The 22615-nt window shown below is 46.5% G+C and overlaps 1 protein-coding gene across 3 annotated transcripts in view; it reads left to right on the top strand.

Moving 5' to 3' along the window:
* The window catches only part of LOC142590471 (uncharacterized), a 216368-nt gene that overhangs the window by 16773 nt on the left and 176980 nt on the right, over positions 1 to 22615 (top strand). For 2 of the 3 annotated variants that reach the window (XM_075702616.1, XM_075702617.1), the window contains exon 3: positions 10366 to 10572. The exons of the other annotated variant lie outside the window; for it this stretch is intronic. In XM_075702616.1, the coding sequence (XP_075558731.1) occupies positions 10366 to 10572 (207 nt within the window). The remainder of the gene's footprint in view (positions 1 to 10365; positions 10573 to 22615) is intronic. 3 annotated transcript variants of the gene reach the window in all.

Raw genomic sequence — 22615 nt, 5'->3', positions numbered from 1 at the left:
CGAGGATGGCAAGCGGCGACCTCCTCTTGGAGCTCCGCGACGTAAAACAGTATCAGAAACTACCGCAACTAGTGTCATCCAGGGAGACCCCTATAACAGTAAGCCCACACCGTACAATGAACACCACCCGTGGTGTTGTGTCAGATGGTGATTTGCTTGAGCTGACTGAAGCAAAACTCCTGGAGGGCTTCAGCGAACAAAATGTGATCAATGTCAAAAGAATTAAGATGAGGCGGGATGGTAAAGAGATTCAGACGAAGCACCTAATAATTACTTTTGGATCAAGTATCTTGCCCGAGTCAATTGAGGCCGGGTACATCAAGCTCTGTGTTAGGCCGTACGTGCCAAATCCACTCAGATGTTTCAAATGCCAGCGTTTTGGCCACAGTTCGCAGAGCTGCCGAGGCCGCCAAACTTGTGCGAAATGCAGCGCGCATGAACACTCCTCTGAAGCTTGTGAGAATTCTTTCCACTGTGTAAATTGTGATGGCGAGCATGCCGCATACTCGCGGTCCTGCCCGTCTTGGAAGAAAGAAAAAGAAATAGTAACAATCAAAGTAAAAGAAAACATATTCAAAGAGGCACGCAGGCGGGTTGCATACCTTCCTAAGACCAGCTTTGCCGAAGTGGCGCGTCAGGGGGCAGCGTCACAACGGCCTCCGGCGGCTGTCCGACCCACAAGCCGTGAGTCGGCAGTTACGCCATCTGCCCCCGCGGCGGTTGCAGCTAGCGCTGCTCCGTCTACCCAGCAGACGGGGCCACCGACCCCGAAGGTGAGCGCAGCCGAGGCTGCCCCACCCTCCCCGGCCCCTTCCAGCGCTGGCAACAGCCGGCGCAGCCAAATTCCTCAGGGAGCCCCATCGACCTCCGGGCTGGTGGGCGCAGGGGTCTTGCCCTCCAAGGCGGGACTCTCTCTGAAAACTTCTCGCTCGCAACAGCACGTGTCCGGCGCCTCACAAGAGGCAATGGACACAACACCTATCCACGAGGCGCACCAAGCGCCTAAGGAGCGGCGAGGCTCCCTCGAACGCTCCAGAAAGAGCAAAACTCCCGTTGCAGGGCCTCGAAAGGGCTTTGCAATTTAATCACTGTATTTTCCATAATCACTACTTCTGTTTCTGTACACATATGGATACAAAAGTAATCCAATGGAACATCAGAGGTCTTCTCAGAAACATTGATGATGTGCAGGAACTTATACAACAACACAATCCAAAAGTGCTGTGTTTACAGGAAACACATTTAAAAAACAAACACACAAACTTTCTTCGACAGTATCTAACTTTTCGCAAAGATTGCGATGATGCTGTCGCATCATCGGGCGGTGTTGCCATAGTCACTCATAGAAGTATAGCGTGCCAACCTTTACAGCTACAAACGCCCCTTGAAGCAGTGGCGGTTCGAGCTGTCCTACTAAACAAACTCGTCACCATTTGCTCGCTTTACATACCCCCGCATTACCAACTAAACAAACATGAATTTCAGTCCTTGATAGATCAATTGCCAGAACCCTATGTTGTGCTTGGCGATCTCAATGCGCACAGCAGCCTGTGCGGAGACTCTCGTATCGATGCGCGAGGTCGCCTCGTTGAACAGTTCCTTTTTTCGTCCGGTGCGTGTCTGCTGAATAAGAAGACACCCAGATATTATTCTCTCGCAAACAGAACATTTTCTTCAATTGACCTCAGCCTAGTTTCCCCTTGTATACTGTCTGAACTCGAATGGGAAGTTACCAAGAATCCTTACGGAAGCGACCACTTCCCCATACTGCTAAAAACACATAAAGAAAAAGAATGTCTACCACAGGCTCCTAGGTGGAAGATCGATACAGCCGACTGGGTGAAGTTCCGAAACTTAACTAATATCTCATGGAATGACATGTCTTGTTTAGGAATTGATGCTGCTGTGCAGTATCTCACAGCCTTCATTATAGATATTGCATCTAAATGCATATCAGAAGTAAATGGCTTGGCATGTAAACGGCGGGTTCCGTGGTGGAACGAAGATTGCAGGATAGCTCGTAAGAAACAAAACAAAGCGTGGGGGTTGCTACGCGCTTCTCCCACTGCAGAGAATCTAGTCAACTTTAAGCAAGTAAAATCCCAAGGCAGGAGAACCCGCCGACTGGCCAGAAGAGAGAGCTGGCAGAAGTATTTATCGAGCATTAACTCGTTTACAGACGAGGCCAAAGTCTGGAACAGGGTAAATAGAGTTAGAGGGCGACAAACATATTCACTCCCTATGGTAAATACACAGGGCGATACACTGCAAGATCAGGCAGACTCACTTGCGGAGCACTTTCAGAGCATATCAAGTTCAAACAATTATTCGCAATCTTTTCTCAGATATAAACAAATAGAAGAACGTAAGGCATTAACAAGAAAAAGTCGAGAGAATGAGCCTTACAACCGTCCTTTCAGTATTGCCGAATTGAGAGCTGCCTTGAGCGTATGCAAGAGCTCAGCACCAGGATCTGATAGAATCATGTATGAAATGCTGAAAAACTTACACAATGACACGCAAGTTACACTACTTACACTTTTCAACACTATCTGGGACGCAGGGTACCTTCCGACCGCATGGAAAGAAGCCATTGTGGTCCCTGTTTTAAAACAAGGCAAAGATCCTTCCTCAGTGGCAAGCTACCGCCCGATAGCCCTCACAAGTTGCATGTGTAAGGTACTTGAAAAAATGATAAATCGGCGACTGATCCATTTCCTTGAACAGAACAAAATGCTTGATCTCTATCAGTGTGGCTTCCGAGAAGGGCGCTCCACAACCGACCATCTTGTACATATTGAAGGAAATATCCGGGACGCATTTATACATAAACAGTTCTTCCTTTCGATATTCCTCGATATGGAGAAGGCGTACGATACGACCTGGCGCTACGGAATCTTGAGAAATTTGTCGGAAATGGGCATTCATGGTAATATGCTAAACGTAATAAAAAGCTACTTGTCCAGTCGTACCTTCCGGGTGAAAGTCGGCAATGTGCTGTCACGTCCTTTTACACAAGAAACTGGTGTACCCCAGGGAGGCGTGCTCAGTTGCACACTCTTTATTGTCAAGATGACAACACTTCGTGCTTGCTTACCACCGGCCATTTTATATTCCGTCTATGTGGACGACATTCAAATAGGCTTCAAATCCTGTAACCTCGCAGTATGTGAGAGACAGGTACAGCATGGTTTGAACAAGGTGTCATGGTGGGCAGAGAAAAATGGTTTTAAAATCAATCCTCTAAAGAGTTCTTGTGTGCTGCTTACAAGGAAGAGAGGTCTGGTTCCGGATCCTTGCTTGGAAATGTGTGGTCATCAAATACCTGTAAACAAAGAGCACAAATTTCTAGGTGTTATACTCGACAATAAACTTACTTTCGTCCCACACATTAAACATCTTAAAGAAAAGTGTCTGAAAACATTGAACTTATTGAAACTTCTATCCCAGACTACATGGGGTAGTGATAGGAAGTGCCTAATGAATCTCTATAAGAGCCTCGTCCGGTCACGATTAGATTATGGTGCCGTGGTATATAACTCTGCCGCCCCGAGCGCGCTAAAGATGCTAGACCCTGTTCACCATCTAGGTAATCGCTTAGCCACGGGCGCTTTTAGAACAAGCCCGATTGAAAGCTCATATGCCGAATCGAATGAATGGTCTCTCCACCTACAGAGATCATACATTAGCTTTACATATTTCCTTAAAGTACACTCCAATCCTGAACATCCATGTTTTCATACCGTTACCGATATGACGTGCGCTACACTTTTCAGCAATCGCCCCCCATTAGACAGCCTTTCTCGCTGCGTGTGAGGGAGCTTAGCGATGAAATGCATGTCCCACTCCTCGAGCATCGCTTAATGCACCTAACCAAGCTCTTACCTCCTTGGCAGTGGCAAGTGATACAATGTGACATATCCTTTATAAAGGTTACAAAGCACGCTCCTGAGGCCGAAATCAGAATGCATTTCCTAGAACTGCAGTACAAACACTCCTGCGCAGAGTTCTACACAGACGCTTCAAAGTCAAATGCCGGTGTATCCTATGCAGCCATCGGCCCATCCTTCTCGGAATCCGATGTACTGCATCCGGAAACAAGCATCTTTACGGCCGAGGCCTAAGCATTAATCTCTGCTGTGAAGCATATAAGAAGATCAAAACTTCCAAAAGCAGCGATCTATACAGACTCTCTAAGCGTCGTGAAGGCCCTAATGTCTACAAACATAAAAATCCCGTATTTAATGAACTGTATTCGGTATTGTGTAAAGCGTACTCATCTAACCAGAACATCATAATATGCTGGGTCCCTGGCCATAGAGGAATCGAAGGTAACGTTCTCGCGGACGAGATGGCCACGTCAATCACATCGCAAGCTGTTAACCTTACCGCTGATGTGCCTGTCACAGATCTGAGGCCTTTCTTACGAAATAAACTGCGACATCACTGGCAGTGCACGTGGGACGCGCAAACAAATAACAAACTGCATGTTGTAAAGCCCCAGATAGGTTTTTGGCCCTCCCCAACAAAATCTCGGTGAACAGATGTCCTATTCTGTCGCCTCAGAATAGGACACACGTTTGGCACCCATAGTTATCTGCTTACTGAAAGTGAACCTCCAACCTGTGGTAGATGCGGTGAGAGGCTTAGCGTCCTCCACGTGCTCCTGGAGTGCCGGGAAGCCGAAATGGAGAGAAAGAAACATTTTCCGCTTGCTTACCATTATAACATCCCTCTACACCTGGCTATGTTTCTCGGTAAGGAACCGATTTTTGACACCAAGACAGTCCTCAACTTTTTAAATGATGTTGTGCTACATGTAATAAGACCATTAAACTCGTAGCGCTCGTAGGCATCCTCTGGAAAGAGGATGCCGCTGTGATAGTTGTTTTATATAGCACATGCCTCCAGGCCCTTGTGTCGCAAGAGCTCTAACGAGGCCATGGTGCTCTAGTTAATTTTAGAAACTCATGCAATTTTTAATATCGTATCATTATTCTGAAATGCACCTCAATGCTCATAGTACGCGTCATTTGTCATCGCCATAATTTTATTACACATACATTTTACGCACTTTACAGCGACTATATTTTAGGCCCCTTTACAGCCACGTCACATCAACTCCATAGAACCCATCACTCCACTGTGAAATCATTAACACTTGCATGGCGCTCTTTGGCCATACCTGGCCCTTGCGCCAAGAAAAACCACACATTCATTCATTCCCACAGCACATCATCAGCAATGACTAAGCAGGACTAGGCATGTGCATCAATGTTTTAGCGACCATCTGTCACTTCGTTGTAGAGCTGTGCACGGGCTCGGGCCAGCCTGAAAGCCCGGACCCGGCCCGGCCCGCAGGCCGGGCTCAGGCCATTTGGAGATTCTCTCGCTCTGGCTCCCCGATCTCGACTGTGCATCTTATGCGAAAGTATGCTTCTCGTCTCGCATGTAGGTATAGCAGGAAGTGCAATGTATTTATTCATCAAAAATGGAATCTACAGGGACGGGAGAAAAGTACAAATGCTAACAAAAGGCAAACGAAAGCTCGCGGAGGATCGGAATGCGTTTTCAGTTCTACCAAGTACCGACGCTGTGGAAAAGCCGCCGCTTGCAGGCGCCTCCCAGTGAAAAGGCTGAGAAGGGAAGCGTTTGGGAAGCAAAGATAAGTCTGTGTATGACGCACGCAGGGTCGCTTTTGCCACACTTACAAATTAGCCAAGCGGCGACGTATAGGGGGCTTTTTCTATGGGCAGTGGTATTGCTTGAAGACTGGTCATTGACCGAAGTCGACAGGAAGCACATGTCGTCACTGCCCATGCTAGAAAGGTCACTGTTTTCTTTCAGCAGCACCTTCGAAAAGGATGAACTTTTTCAACTCGCCACTGTCGGCTCCCAAAAAAGGGTACGATTGGGTGTTTTGTGGCATTCTCAGGACGAGGCTTCACAAAGCTTTGAAGACGCGCACCCGGAAGCTCTTGCCTTAAACTCATCATCAATGGACAACTTGTTTTTGCACAAAAACTTAGAATAACAATTGTGTGCGCGCGCTGCATCTGTATATATTCACGATTTTGTCATATGGAATGCAAGAGGTCAACATTATAAGGTCATTTAAATAAACTGATTTTCCTGATTTTGTTTCTTTTTGTGTCGGCGTCGCTTCATTGCAGATTGGGCCGGGCCCGGGCCGGGCCTTAACCCAGCCTAAGGCTGAGCCAGGCCGGGTTAAAGCCCGGCCCGGCTCACTATTGTGGCCCGTGCACAGCTCTACTTCGTTGTCCCCTCTTCTCAGAAATCCAGTTTTCCTTGCCGTAGGGGTCATTGCGCCTTGCTCCGGAAATCCAGTTTGCCTTACAGTGGAGGTCATTTCCCGCTGCTCTTTCTTGGAACCTAGGCGGCTGCCCAACTGGGGCACCACCACAGCCACTTGGCAAACCTGCTTTTACTATTGAACTAGCCAATTGAGTGTGCATTCTCAAGCTGTCATAATGTGTATTCCTTGCCTACCCTAAAGAGAGCTCCGAACAAGTTGTGACACAGGACATTACATTTTATTTTCGAACACTAGCCGTGGACAATGTTACTCCTATACCTGCTGACAGAGACGGTGACATGATTACATCTCCTGTTATTGCCGCAGAGCTTCAACTTCCCATCTTTTGGCCCAAGAATCCCTGAGTTTAGTTTATGCAAGTAGAGGCCCCTTTTTAACTCCGACACATCGCTTCGCAGACAGCAGAGTACCTGCATGTCGTTGCCACATTACCCTCCGACATATCGCCGATGCCATAAGTGACCTGCTGGTGGGTACGCCATCGGTCACTGCATATGATGACCTGAAACACATGGTCCTGCAGTGCCTCGAGCCATCACAACACAGTGTAGGTGCCAACAGCTCCTCTTCGAGGAACTCGCCGACCAACGAATAGTTACAACTGTGGCACTGGCTGCATTAATTACTGGGCGAGCACTCTGCAAACGAGAGCCAGCTTCCAATTTTGCACAAGGTTTTCTTGCAACACCTGCCACAGTCATTAGCATGGTGCTGTTGGGTTCCGGTGAGATGAGGCTCGATTGTTTAGCTTCGTTTACTGACTGCATGTGACCGCTCGTGTGTGCGCAGCTACCTATCGCCATTCTGAGAGTCTTGGAGCCAAGAGACTGGCTCTCATGCCTAGAGGAAACAGTCGACCACTTTACCAGTGCACTCGAGAATCTGGCGACTGGCAGTAACACTGACGACCAACTTCAGCATAACCATTTGGCTTCACAGTCTCACAGGGGATTTCCTGTAGCGCCACTTCGTGGGGCAGCAAGGAGGCTCCGTTCAAAACAAAAATGGCGTTCAGTAAGTCGAATCATGCACCGGTCAGAGTCGGTGCATGGTGCTCTCGATCGTGTTGGCTCAAGGAGTGTCCGAATACACCTAGACTTGCCACGGCAGTTGGGCTGGTACCACCGTCACTATATACGTATACATACATATATACATACACACATACGTACATACAGTCGCCGACAGTTTATTCAGACCTCACGGGGACTGCGAAAATGTCCGAATAAACAGGTGTCCGAAAAAGCAGATTAAGAAAAAAAATGAAATCCTTTATTTCCACGCACTTATTCGGGCTCGGCAGTAGGCTTGAAGAAATCGTGAATGCGCCGTTGCATGCTGTTCCGTTTACATGCAATCAGATAAGCCTGAATCTTGGAGAGGGTCCTACGGTCACTGCTTGTGCACGCTCCGCATGCGATGGCAGCGCAGCACATGGTGCGTCATCTTCCGACTCGGAGTTATCGTCCGGCAGTGCAGCAGAAACCTGATGAATGATCTCGCCGTCGTTGAGTTCTGCGCATATCAGTACAGCAGTGTCAGCACCTGTGAAACTGTCAAATGAGACGCTGTTCAGAATCGCAATGCAACCACTACGTAGGCCTCGGCAGAATGTTTTCCATAGCATATCGGAAGGCGACAAATCTTAGGCGTCCCGGCACCCACTTGCCGGCATACCTCAGCACAGTCTGCATGGGCACTGTCGGCGCCATTAGACACTTGACGCGATGTTTCCGTACGCCGCGTTGGATCGCCGAAACCTCGACACAACACACAAAGCAAACACCACCGTGCCGACACCAGTCGCACAAACGAAAAACATGGCCTGCTCGCAGCATCGCGCGTGAAGAAACAAATCAGCTGCTGAATTGTCTTGACCTGGCTTACTAAGCTGAAACTGTAACTGCTGTAGAGCCACTCTATCGAACCAGGCAGAAACGATGATGATGAGCGGGGATTTCCTGTAGCGTCACTTCGTGGGGCAGCAAGGAGGCTCCGTTCAAAACAAAAATGGCGTTCAGTAAGTCGAATCATGCACCGGTCAGAGTCGGTGCATGGTGCTCTCGATCGTGTTGGCTCAAGGAGTGTCCGAAAAATCAGACGAGAGGTTCCAAGGTGTCTGAACTTTCGGCAGCCATTATACATTATGGTCTATGGGGAGAATGGAGGTGCTGCGAAGCTGACCGAATAATCGGGCATGTCCGAATTTTCGGAGTCCGGAAAATCGGTCGGCGACTGTACATACGTACGTACGTACGTACGTACGTACCTACATACATACATGCATGCATGCATTTTTGCTTGCTTGCTTGCATGCACACACACACACACACAGAGCTACCTCTAATTGGATGAAATTCCTAAACAATGCTGTTGTATTAAAAAAGAATTTTTGCAAGCAATGTAATGTGTGGGGTGGGTCACCGACAGTCTATCAGGGTTACAGAATGGGTTCCAGCAGAGCTGACGTGTCATTGTGGACAGCAGACAACTAGGTAGTGTGATGAAATAGAAATTTTGCAAGCACAGAATGGTATCAGCTGGCACAAGACATGGAGATCTTACAGTGGACATTAAACAGGCCGATCATGATGACCCTAGGATCTTGCAGTCTCTTTTCATTATTTGGACTACACCAATAGTTTCAGAATATATCATAGGAAAAAGTGTGTGACATATGTTCAACTGTCGTAATCCTTTCACAGAAAAGATCAACTGTCGTAATCCTTTCACAGAAAAGAGGTTGCTTTGCTTTAGAGTAATCAATGTAGATCCCCACCTGTAGCCTTTTAGGAATACTGAACCGATGGGTTATACAGTCGCCGACCGTTTATTCGGACCTCCCGAGGACTGCGAAAATGTCCGAATAAACAGGTGTCCGAAAAAGCAGATTAACGGAAAAAAAATGAAATCCTTTATTTTGAGGCACTTATTTAGGCTCGGCAGTAGGCTTGAAGAAATTGTGAATGCGTCGTTGCACGCTGTTCCATTTATGCGCAATCAGATAAGCCTGAATCTCGGAGAGGGTCGTACGGTCACTATAGGCGGCTGAAAGCACAGTCACTGCTGGTACACGCTCCGCATGCGATGGCAGCATAGCACATGGTGCGTCATCTTCCGACTTGGTCATCGTCCGGCGGTGCAGCAGAAACCTGACGAATGATCTCGCCGTCGTTGAGTTCTGCGCATGTCAGTACAGCAGTGTCAGCACCTGTGAAACTGTCAAATGAGACGGTGTCTGGAATTGCAATGCAACCACTGCGTAGATCTCGGCAGAACATTTTCAGTGTCAGTAGGGAGCACATCGGAAGCGACAAATCCTAGGCCTCCTGGCACTCGCTTGCCGGCATACCCCAGCACAGTCTGCGTGGGCACTGTCGGCGCCATTAGACACTTGACGCAATGTTTCCGTACGCTGCATTGGTTCGCCGAAACCTCGACACAGCACACAAAGCAAACACCACCGTGCCGACACCAGTCGCACAAACGAAAAACATGGCCTGCTCGCAGCGTCACGCGCGAAGAAACAAATCAGCTGTTGGATTGTCTTGACTTGGCTTACTAAGCTGAAACCGGAACTGCTGTAGAGCCACTCTATCGAACCAGGCAGAAACGATGATGATGAGCGTGGATTTCCAGTAGCGCCACTTCGTGGGGCAGCAAGGAGGCTCCGTTCAGAACAAAAATGGCGTTCAGCAAGTCGAATCATGCACCGGTCAGAGTCGGTGCATGGTGCTGTCGATCGAGTTGGCTCAAGGAGTTTCCGAGAAATCAGATGAGAGGTTGCAAGGTATCCGAACTTTCGGCAGTTGTTATACATTATGGTCTGTAGGGAGAATGACGGTGGCATGTGAAGTAGACCGAATAATCGAGCATGTACGAATTTTTGCAGTCCGGAAAATCGGTCGGCGACTGTATTCCATTCCATGGCTCTGCATTGTAAAGTGCCCCTGCATTTATTCTGTTGTTGAATTTACCTCTTTTCGATACCGTAACAGCACTGTAATCACCCCAAATATTTTCTGCAGGCTTCACGAATGCGATGAGCCTAGCTGAAAGCGTCCCTGCCAAAATGGAATGCCACAGCCCTTCCAAGGTCGTCGGTCAGGTCGAGGTTGGCATGCAGTACAGCTTGCCTCTGGCTGACAAGTCTGTCGGGTGCTGCTTCAAAGCATGGACTGAGTCTAGGAGCGTGCAGACTACGGAGAATCTGGAGCAGTTAACCTCCACCTCAGGTGAGCAGTGACTAACACTTCTCTTACATTTGCTTGCGTGTGTGAGCGTTGTAAATGGCCAAGTCTGAGTAGCTTGGTATCACTTGCTAAAGTGCGTGTGACAGTCTGCTGCTGAGGACAAATTAGCAGGTTTGCGATCCTTGTCTGCATACTGATTGGAGCAAAATGCAGAAATAATGCATTACTGATCACATTGAAGCAACTAAGATGGCAGAGTTTAATCCAGAGCCCTCATGACTTGACGTTCTTGTAGGCCTGAAATTGCTCTGTGATAATGTTACATCCTTGAGTCTCTTAGTTATGCTTAAAGCGGTGTACTTGTGTAAGAACAGGAATAGAGATCCATGCAGAATTTCAGTCGACCCTTCTGTTTAGGCTGAACAAAATTAAAACAAAATTCTTTAATCCAGTTAAGCACACTACAAACAAAATATACTTTGTTTTATCAATATGCTAATTTATTAAGGGAGGCAGAAACCACATGTGAACTGTCAGGAAGCTTTTCCAGGACAGCTTTGAGTTACGACATCCCACAGCACATCATCAGTAATGACTAAGCAGGACTAGGAATGTGCGACAATGTTGTGGCAACCATCCATCGCTTTGTTGTCCCCTCTTCTCGGAAATCCAGTTTTCCTTGCCATGGGGGTCCTTGCTCCGGAAATCCAGTTTACCTCGCAGTGGAGGTCATTGCCTGCTGGTCTTTCTTGGAACCTAGGCGGATGCCCAACTGGGGCACCACCACGGCCACTTGGCAAACCTGCTTTTACTATTGAACAAGGCCAATTGAGTGTGCATTCTCGAGCTGTCATAATGTGTATTCCTTGCCTGCCCTAAAGAGAGCTCCCAACAAGTTGTGACGCAGGACATTATATTTTATTTTCGAACACTAGCCATGGACGATGTTTCTCCTACACCTGCCGACAGAGACGGTGACATGATTACATCTGCTGTTATTGCCGCAGAGCTTCAGCTTCCCAGCTTTTGGCCCAAGAATCCCTGAGTTTAGTTTATGTAAGTAGAAGCCCCTTTTTAACTCTGACACATCGCTTCGCAGACAGCAGTGTACCTGCATGTCGTTGCCACGTTACCCTCCGACATCGCCGATGCCATAGGTGACCTGCTAGTGGGTACGCCTTTGGTCACTGCATATGATGACCTGAAACACATGGTTCTGCAGTGCCTCGAGCCATCACAACACAGCGTAGGTGCAACAGCTCCTCTTTCTTGAACTCGCCGACCAACAAGCGTTACAACTGCGGCACTGGCTGCATTAATTACTGGGCGAGCACTCTGCAAACGAGAGCCAGCTTCCAATTTTGCACAAGGTTTTCTTTCAACACCTCCCTCAGTCCTTAGCATGGTGCGGATGTCATTGGTTAGCTACGTTTGCTGACTGCATGTGACTGCTCGTATGTACACAGCTGCCTATCGCCATTCTGAGAGTCTTGGAGCCAAGAGACTGGCTCTCATGCCTAGAGGAAACAGTTGACCACTTTACCAGTGCACTGGAGATGCTGGCGACTGGCAGCAACACTGATGACCAACTTCAGCATAACCATACGGCTTCACAGTCTCACAGTGCCTTGGCAGTTTGGCTGGTACCACCGTCACTTTCGCAAACAAGCAAGTTGCTGCGCTCAGCCCTGTTTGTGGGCGGGAAATGCACCGGCCAGTTGCTACCGATGGCATGTGACATTGGCCCTCGAACAAGTAACTTTTTCATGGTTGTCAATCGTGTCACCGTCACCTGCCTCCTCGTGGAGATTGGAGCCGAGCTGTCTATCCTTCCTGCCACGGCCGCAGATCGCCAGTATGCCAAATCCTCACTCATGCTCCACACAGTGAACAACAACGCCATCATGTCGTATGGGCCCTGGTCAATAACGCTAGCCATCGGACTCGGGCGCTTGTATTGGTAGGGTTTTGTGGTCACCAACGTCAGCTTGACCCCAAGGCATCAAGCCACTGGAATAATGGGTGCTGGCAATCGAGGACTTCCCCTCTCCAACCTACTTCGGAAGGTTGCTTGAGTTCTTAGGGCTCGTGAATTTTCGCACGTGCTTCAAACCATCCCGTGCGCAAGTTCTTCAGCCACTTACTGACTTGCTGCATCGTGACTCAAAAAAAGAAAGAGAACATGCCTACTTTCCATTGGTACTTGGAGCAAGAACACTCCTTTCAGAAAGCAAGGACATGGTTGATGACCGCAGTGTTTATTAATTTATTTATTTATTTAGCATACCCTCAGGGACATTACAGCATTTATAGAAGGGGGTGTTCAAGGCAAAACGGGTAAATTCAACAAACAGGATTTAATAAAGCAGAACGTTATATATATATATATATATATATATATATATATATATATATACCGTATTTACATCATGATCGCACTTCCGTAACGATCGCACCCCGGAATTTTGTCATCAAAATTCGATTTTTTTTATTTCCCGTGTAGTGATCGCACCCTGAACTTGCCACAACGATATGTTGTGTGCCAAGTCTATCTAATAATGATTGTGCTTACCATCTGTCGAATGCTACGCGAACGAACCAAGCGTATGCACGCACCAAACATATCTAAGTAGATGCCTCATTTCATTACTTTCATCACTGTCCGCACTTCCATGACAAAAAGAGGTACAACCAAACCAAGCGTATGCACGCACCAAACATATTTAAGTAGATGCCTCATTTCATTACTTTCATCACTGTCTGCACTTCCATGACAAAAAGAGGTACAACCAAACTTGCCTTTATTATCTGTAGGCTTTATAATGGTTGTGCTCAACAACAAAAAAAGGCGCCTTTCGATTCTTCTCATCTGCACTCGTGGGCATGCAACAAATCGCGAGCGGCAACGATAGTAGCCACGTTTACACTGATACGTTAAAAGTGTACCTTATTCATACGCCAACGCTTGTAACACAGCTAAGATATTCACCCACCCTTAGCGCAAACGTGTGGTATTAGGATAGTAGTCAAGACAGATGCCGCAGTTTCCGCAGCATGCCCGTCATGTGTTTCTATGTCACTGGCAGGTAAGCGCGCCCATCTGTTTCTGCCCCCTCAACGTGGACATCGCTACGTTATTGCCGCAAACTTGCCGTTAATTAAGATATTATTCATTACTGATACGGAAGAAACTGTTTCAATCCACGTAATGTACCCACGAGAAGAAAAAAAAATCGCGTTCGGCGTGTTCGGCTTGCTCCGTTGGCCGCCATTCTTGTTTTGGTGTCCCGCACCCAGCGGTGGCATAGAGGTAGAACACCCACCTCACGTGCAAGAGGTCCATGGTTTGAATCCTGGTGCCGCTCAATTTTCCACCGGATTAAAAAAAAAATCCACATGTTGATAAAATTGCATAAACAGGCTGGAGTGTGGCCTGATCCCGGTGACCAGAACCGGTAATGCACTTTCTCAGTAGAGCAGGATTGGCCACCCTGATGCAGTACTTGGCCACAACCTCCTATATGAGTGTTTACAGGAGGTATTCAGAGACCTGGATTGGGAAGAATTGGGGATAAAAGTTAATGGAGAATACCTTAGTAACTTGCGATTCGCTGATGATATTGTCTTGCTTAGTAACTCAGGGGACCAATTGCAACGCATGCTCACTGACCTGGAGAGGCAAAGCAGAAGAGTGGGTCTAAAAATTAATCTGCAGAAAACTAAAGTAATGTTTAGCAGTCTCGGAAGAGAACAACAGTTTACGATAGGTAGCGAGGCACTGGAAGTGGTAAGGGAATACATCTACTTAGGGCAGGTAGTGACGGCGGATCCGGATCATGAGACGGCAATAATCAGAAGAATAAGAATAGGCTGGGGGTGCATTTGGCAGGCATTCTCAGATCATGAACAGCAGGTTGCCATTATGCCTCAAGAGAAAAGTCAATAATAGCTGTGTCTTACCGGTACTCACGTACGGGGCAGAAACCTGGAGGCTTACGAAAAGGGTTCTACTTAAATTGAGGACGACGCAACGAGCTATGGAAAGAAGAATGATAGGCGTGACGTTAAGGGATAAGAAAACAGCAGATTGGGTGAGGGAACAAACGCGAGTTAATGACATCTTAGTTGATATCAAGAAAAATAAATGGGCATGGGCAGGACATGTAGTGAGGAGGGGAGATAACCGATGGTCATTAAGGGTTACGGACTGGATTCCAAGGGAAGGGAAGCGTAGCAGGGGGCGGCAGAAAGTTAGGTGGGCGGATGAGATTAAGAAGTTTGCAGGGACGACATGGCCACAATTAGTACATGACCGGGGTTGTTGGAGAAGTATGGGAGAGACCTTTGCCCTTCAGTGGCCATAACCAGGCTGATGATGATGATGATGTCCCGCATTCGCATCCCGTAGCAAATGCGGGACGAAAAAAATTTTTTTTCTTTTCGTGGGAAATTTAACTCGCGTAATGATGGCACCCCTGAATTTGCGTAAATTTTTTCTGGCGAAAAAAGTTCCATCATTATGCGAGGGGTCTACAAGCAAGCACTTGGGCTCCCGCATTGCACCAGCACTGAACTCTTCAACCAGCTGGGAGTTCACAACAACCTTTCCGAACTCATTGAAGCCCAACAACGCTCTCAGCTTGAACGGCTCACCCTTACTGAAACGGGGCGCTTTATTCTGTCCACGCTTGGCTTCACCTACTATCAGCAACAGGGCCCCAAACAACCGATCCCGACCGACATCCGTAGCTGGATCTACATAGACCCTATCCCTAGAAATATGCACCCTGAATATAACGGCGCGGCGCCAAGCTCGGGCCGGAGCTATCATAAAAGCCCTTGCCTACGTACCTGGCGTCACATTTGTTGATGCAGCCCAATACTCCAATGGCACACGATTTGTGGCCGTCGCCACACGCGATGGAGCCCTATACCACGCCTGCAGCGTCACTACCCCCACTTCCGAGACGGCTGAAGAAGTGGCCATCACCCTGGCCACTTTAGATCCCACCTGTCACACCATAGTGTGTGACTCTCGCTCAGCCGTTACTAACTTCAGCAAAGGCCGTATTTCTCCCCAAGCTCTTCGCATCCTCTGCCAGGCACCACACTCTAAAGACAGCATAATCTCCCTAACATGGATCCCGGCCCATGCGGGCCCTGTCCACCCACACTTCCCCAATCTCAACAAGGTCACCCACTCCATTGCGCGAGGTCTAGTCAACCGCGCCGGAGTCACTGGAGATGAGTTGGACACCAGGGACAGTCTGACAACTTATAACGATCTCGTTAAGGCCTATCACCTCAGTCGCCGAATCTTCCCCCCGCCTCACCCAAAGTTCAGCCGGGCGCAGGCTACCACCCTGCGTCTACTACAAACAAACACGTACCCTTCACCCGCCCGCCTCCACCTTATATTTCCGGACGTCTACACTACCCCCAACTGCCGGTGCTGTGGAATTCACGCGGCTACGCTTCCACATATGCTATGGGAGTGCCCAGCACAGTACACCCAGACTAACACCACGACTCTCTCGTCGAGGTTGCATGAGGCTCTGCGGAGCTCCGCCCTCAACGACCAAACCTGGGCGACCCAGCACGCTCGCGAGGCGGCGGCGAGGCAAGCCCTCGACGTCCCTTCGTGGGAGGCCTAGGCCCGGCCATCATAAGGTGCTGGTTCTACAATAAAAGTTTATTCCTCCTCCTCCTATGCGAGTAAATGCGGTATATAGTGTCCTTGTCTTGTCATCTGCTTTTACCCTTACTATGACTAGGTTGCTAAGCCTGTTCCCTCTTAACTAATTATATCTTTATCTCTTCAAATTGAGAACCATCCTGGACCTCCCTAACCTCCCTAATTACAAAAACAAATGGCACCTAGATTTTTAGATATAGAAAGTTAGCTATGGCGTTCGTGAGTATAGGTTGAACAATATGAAGAAAAAGGTTTCTAGTTATACAGTGTTAGCTATGACATTCTTGACTTATCAGTGATATGCGATAGTGGCCATCGAGGCGGGAAGGCGATTCCACTCATTCAAAGTGCATGGTACAAATGACTGCAAAAAAGCGTTAGATCTGCATAATAGAATGCTGACCTTATAAACGTGATCTAGTCTGGGCAATACATACGGAGGCAGGGAAATCAATTTGTTGTGTAACAGCAGGTGATGAAATAACTTATGAAAAAGGCACAGGTGGAATATTTTGCAATGTGGTGACAAGGACAGTATGTTAAGGCTTGATTTCATGGCACTGATACTTGCATTTCTATTATAGTTAGAAAGAATAAAACGAGGAGACTTATTCTGTACCATTTCTAGTGAGTGCATTAGGTTTATTTGACCTGAATCCCAGATTGAAGCATCATACTGAAGTTTGGGTCCTATTGAGTTTTATAGAGGATTATTTTAAGGAAGAAGGTGCTTTGGAAAAGTTGCGTCATAAGTAACCTAGGATTCGGTTAGCATTACTTATTATATGGGAGATGTGGGTATTCCAAGTGTGATCGGACATGATGTGAAGGACAAGGTACTTGTAACTTGTTACCAAATCTAGTGGAGCGTTACTAAGGGAGTACACAACTGGTTCACACTAGATACATGCATGAATTTACATTTGTTAGCATTTAGTTCCATTAACCATGAATTGCACCATGCAAAAACGGCGTTAAGGACAGTTGAAGCCTGGTTACACCCTCCTCACTAGTTATTTCGGTATAAATTGCACAGTCGTCAGCAAATAGGTGAATTTGAGATGAAACACAGGAAGGTAAGTCATTAACATGTATAAGAAATGGGAAGGGTCCAAGCACAGAGCCCTATGGTACACTCGGATAAGCAGGACTCAGATTAGATGTTACTTCGTTAGGAAACAAACTGTGAACGGTTAGTGAGGAAAACCTCAAGCCAGTACAAAATTTTAGGATGAAGGTTTAGTTGGTGCAGTTTGTAGATTAATAAGCTGTGGCACACTTTATTGGACACTTTTGTGAAGTCTAAAAAAGTTAGGTCTGCAACTGAAGAGTGGTCAAGCAATAGGTTCAGTTTATGCATGAATGATGCTTGTTGGGTGTCACATGAATTTTGCGGAGGCCGTGTTGAAACTCAGAAAAAAGGAGTTTTCTTCCAAGAAGTTGGCAATATGAGAAAACGAAATATGCTCGATAATTTTGCATGGTATACTGGTTAAAGAAATAGGCCAATAATTCAGTGGGGAATGTTTAGTACCTGTTTTGTAGAGTGGGATTATATCATGTTCCTCACCTTCCAATAAGCAGGCACTGAACCTTTGTTAAGTGATTGCTGGAAAATCTTTGTAAATATGTCCTAGTGTTCTCTAGAAACTTTGCATTAAGTCACAGCTAGGAGCAGGTGAGAGTTTCAATGATGCGATTATTTTTTCTATGCTGACGGGTTCGATTATTAAAGGGTACATTGCGGCGTAGTCTTAAGATAGTGTATTTGGGCGTGTTATATGAGCGTGTTTAGAAAAATTGCGCATATAAACGTCATTTAATACAGATGCACAATCGGCAGGGGGTATTGCGTTATCAGTGCTATCAACAAGGGTTATGGGGTCATGTTTTGGGTTAATAGTACGCCAGAACTTTTTCGTATCTGTAGTTAGCATGGATAAAAATGTGTTCTTTAAAAAGTTATCTTTAGCTTGCTTAAGGGCTGTCATGTAGTTATATGTAGGACGTTTGTAAGCTGCGCATCTTTCAGCGCTTGTAGATGTTTTAGCTGATCTGTACAAACATTTCTTTTTGTTAGAAAGGCGCTTAATGTGGGTGTTATACCAGCGAGCGTTATCATGATAGGAAAGATTGTAGGTAGGGATAAATTCTTCCGTTAATTCACTAATTTTAGTAATAAACATATTCCAGTTTGATTGCACATTGGGGTTATAGAAATCAGTCAAAAAAGTGTCAAGGAAAATACCGAGCTCATTGTTGATTGTTTCAAAGTCAACTTTATTATACTCGTGAATTGTCCTGTTCTTTTTCTTTTTCCGATTTCGGACGTGAAATGTTGATGTTGAAATGGATAAGAGAGTGAGCGCTTAAGGACAGTAAGTAAGTAATGTCTGAAATAAAATCGGGTCGTGTTGTTAGCAGAAGGTCAAGGGTGTTGGCAACTTTTGGTGTGATTCTGGTGGACTGTGTTATCAGTTGACTGAAAGAGAACAGTGCGCACAAGTGAAGAAAATCTTTTGATTATGCGGAGAAAGGGTGTATCACAATAGGTTCGCTATGCCAGGCTATGTTTGGAATGTTGAAGTCACCCAGTAGAAACAAGCGTAAGGAAGGAAAGCGTGTTACGACAATATTGATTGGCTCTTGTAATCGTTAGGAAAGTAAGCAGCATCAGTAGGATCACGATAACATATGCCCATTATAATTTTTTCGTAATTTCAATAATTGCCCAGACTATCTCCAAGTTAGTAGTAATATTAATGTGCTGAGAATGTAGGTGTTTATTAATTGCCAGAAAAGCGCCACCACCTTGATGCAACATACTGTCGCAGCGATAAACTGAGAAGCCATGTGCGGTAGAGAAGATTTCATGGTCTCTAATATGTGGATGCAGCCAGGTTTTTGTAAGTACAATGATATCTGGGTTGAATATGTCGACTGTGGAAGTGAACGAGTCGTGTTTGTTTTTGATGCTTCCAATGTTAGTGAAAAGGACAGGCACGGGGTATAAGTGTCTTCCACTGCCCCTCGCACTTCCCTATGGACGATTAGGTTGTGCAGTACACGCTTTGGTGTTAACACGCATGTGTTGTGACGTGAACTCCGTCACGCTGTCTGTAATAGGATCAAACGTGTACTGCTGCTTGTTTACGATTAGTTTGTTGTATCGGATATGAAACAGGGGTTTGCCCGCTAACTTCTTCGCAAAGGCAATCAGTGTACTTCGAATATGGCGGGTGGCAAGTAAGTGTGATCAAAGATCACTATTCACCTTTTTCTTTTAGGAGCTCACGCGTGGAAAGCGCCTTTTCCTTTACTTTGCGGTTGCCGAATTTGGCTATAATGGGGCAGCATTTATCAGGTGAATATGAACCGAGACAATGAGCGTGTTCGATTGCCATGTCGGGTAGATTGCAGATGATAGTTGTTAGCACGTTAATGATGAGGGCCTCAGATTCTTCCCATGATTCGTGACAATGAGGGATGCCATGAAAAATTATGTTGTTTCTTTGCGATCTGTCCTCTAGGTCATTGAACCGAGATTGCAAAGAAACAAGCTGAGTGTTGCAAGTCTCTACAGATTTCTGGAGACCTGTGATGTGTTCTTTAAACTGATCAAGTGAATTCGCTTTTTCTTCAAGAGCATCCAGTCCTTCTTGGATGCAGCCAATCTTGCTTTCTATATTTCTTTTTGGCTGGCTTTGATTGCTTTAACATCAGCAAAAAATTCTCTCTAATTCTTTGGGTTGATCGAAACTGAACATCTTTCAGAAGCTGGAAGAGGACTTGTTCCGAGGGTTCATTAGGTAACGTCTGTGTTTCAAGAAAAGGCTCTGAACGTGTGGTAGGCCCAGGATTAGTTTGGATGTCACCACAACAATGTAATAACACAGACATATGGACGCATTTGCAAATAATATCACAAAGCACATGTGGGCATGGAAGTAGCAACAAGCAGAGATCGTCGCTTTTTCTAGCGTACAAGGAAAAACGCTTATACACCTGTGAAGTGCCAAAAGGCAGAAGGTGAGCCATATTGCTGTTGCTACTCCTGCGCCCAATGAAGATAGTGTCGAATGGCCGGGAGTTTAAGTAGGCACCAGGGGTTGACGTCGCTGTTGATGATGTACATGCGCAGTTGATTGGGCAGGGCTGTCCGGATAGATTCAGTAGGGAGTACTTATCGGAAAATACGTTCTCTGATGCGCCAACATGCTTCATGGTAACAAAGTCTGCCACAGTAGTAGGTGCAGTATTCCAGCAGCATGATGGCATAGACTGGATGCTGCTAGGCTTCTTTTCAAAGCACCTCAAACCTGTAGAAACTCGCTACAGCACCTTCGGACGGGAGATGTAGGCCATCTGTTGAACTGCCGAGCATTTCCGTGTTTTTTTTTTAAGGCTTTTACATTATAGCCGACCACAAGCCGTTAACCTTTGTTAAAGAAACGATCCCAAGCTGTAATAACCTAACCTAACCTTACCTACACCCTAACGTATCGCACACAGGCAGCCTGTGTTAAGTTTCCCGACAGTGACTCAACCACGCATGTCTTCCTGTGGCACGACTCCATCAACCCACCATTGATTCCTTCCTATGAAGGCCCATTTTGCGTGGTTTTGCGTTCAGAGAGAACCTTGAAGATTGACGTTTACGCCAAAGAAGAGACAGTGTCGTGCGACCGCGTGAAACCACCTTATCTTGAACATTAACTCTTCATTGCTTCCGCCATTCACACCTAAGCCTGCGGCATTCTAGTGGGGAAGCCCATGTAGCGACCGTCCGTCACTAAGGTGTGCCTCACCATGGGTGTCATTGCCCCCTGCTCCAGAAATCCAGTATGCCTTGCTGTGGACGTCATTGCGCCCTACTGTTTCTTGGAACCAAGCACGCAGCCACTCCGCAAACCTACTTTTACTCTTGCATAATGCCCGTCGACTCTTTGTTCTCAAGCTGTCAAAACATGTATTCCTTGCCTCCGCTAAACCAAACTCTTAACAATGTCATCGGGCATTGAGCAGCATGCACTGGGCACCTGAGGTGCACGCCAGCAGTCATTTCAGTCAAGCTGTAGGCATCTTGAAGTGATTGCTGGCTGCACAGTCGTTCTGATCCTCTCTCATCTGTAGCGGCTTCAGGTTTTTTGCACAGTGTTTGCAGACTGCAGTAGCCGACTGGACCTTTGCTGTACCGCTAGTTTGTCCCAGCAGGTAGTTATTCTTCTGCAGCAATGTTGTTGTTACAATGTGCTACGAGCTCATCCACATTTGCTGAGGTGAAGTCAAGCCTTTTCCCTTAGAGAAATGAAATAGTAGTGAGCAATTCAATTGCATTTCCAGTGAATTGAATCTCCTGCCATCGGGAGAACCCAGACACGATTCTCACAAAAGAAATTCCACCACAATGTCTTCAAGTTCACTGTCAACAGGGTAGCCATTGCACAACAAAGCTTCCAGTGAAAATCGCCAGTTGCGCTGTTTTGCTTTCTATTCACAGAATGTACTGCAATAATCCTGCCTTACAATTCTACCCATTTTATCACATTCTTTTCAAATGCAGTTATAATGTCTAGCCCTGACGTAATTTTTGCACCCTCAGCAATATTGATGGCGGTTTGCACAAAGTTTTCAAAGCTGGGGTGTTTGCTACAGTAATGGCAAAAACAATGACGCTTTATCCATGTGACAACTACAAACAAGAAAACTTTATTTTCTTTCACAATACGCATGGCAAACAGAAAGATTATGCTAAAGTTATTTTGTGACACCTGACCAAGCCCCAAACTCCCCTTGATAATTCAGACGCATGCGGTTCCAGCATAAGGTTTTCATAATAGTTTACAAAATGTTTACTGTCACAAAGTGGAACTCGAATATGTATTTTTTTTTTCACAGTAAAATAATGATATGTTCGTCGACTGATTTTTGAGACACCTAAATTTCTGGGTCTCCCCGAATACTTGGCCTCTGCCATGATACTGCCATACGCTTCATAAAGTCATTGTATAACTACCAAAATTTCACATGTTCCAAGCTCTGTTCGTTTGATTTTTTAAGCTTTTTCTGATGATCGCAAGTCAAGAGCTAGTGAAAATGTAAAGAACATTTCTGTCATTTTGTTTTCCTGCAGCTACAAACCAGCATGGCACGCATTTCGCATGTCATTTCAGAGCTTCCATTTCCGACACAGCCTCGATAACAAGGATCGCTTGCTGCACTTCCATGCGAGCCTTTGTGCTGTCATTGCTGTCGGCACTCGTAAGTCGCATATGGTCAGTGGTACCGTTTGTATCGCCTCTTGTGCAATTGTGGTTCACTTCAGCTTCATACCGTGACCCGAGGCTTAGCCACATAAGCAGCTGATAGTCTTCAGTGGTTTCATTGCCA

This window comes from Dermacentor variabilis, chromosome 8 (assembly GCF_050947875.1).
Source record: "Dermacentor variabilis isolate Ectoservices chromosome 8, ASM5094787v1, whole genome shotgun sequence".
Classification (NCBI taxonomy): domain Eukaryota; kingdom Metazoa; phylum Arthropoda; class Arachnida; order Ixodida; family Ixodidae; genus Dermacentor; species Dermacentor variabilis.
The sequence above is the reverse complement of the archived record's forward strand: the minus strand, read 5'-3'. Positions and strand labels throughout refer to the sequence as shown.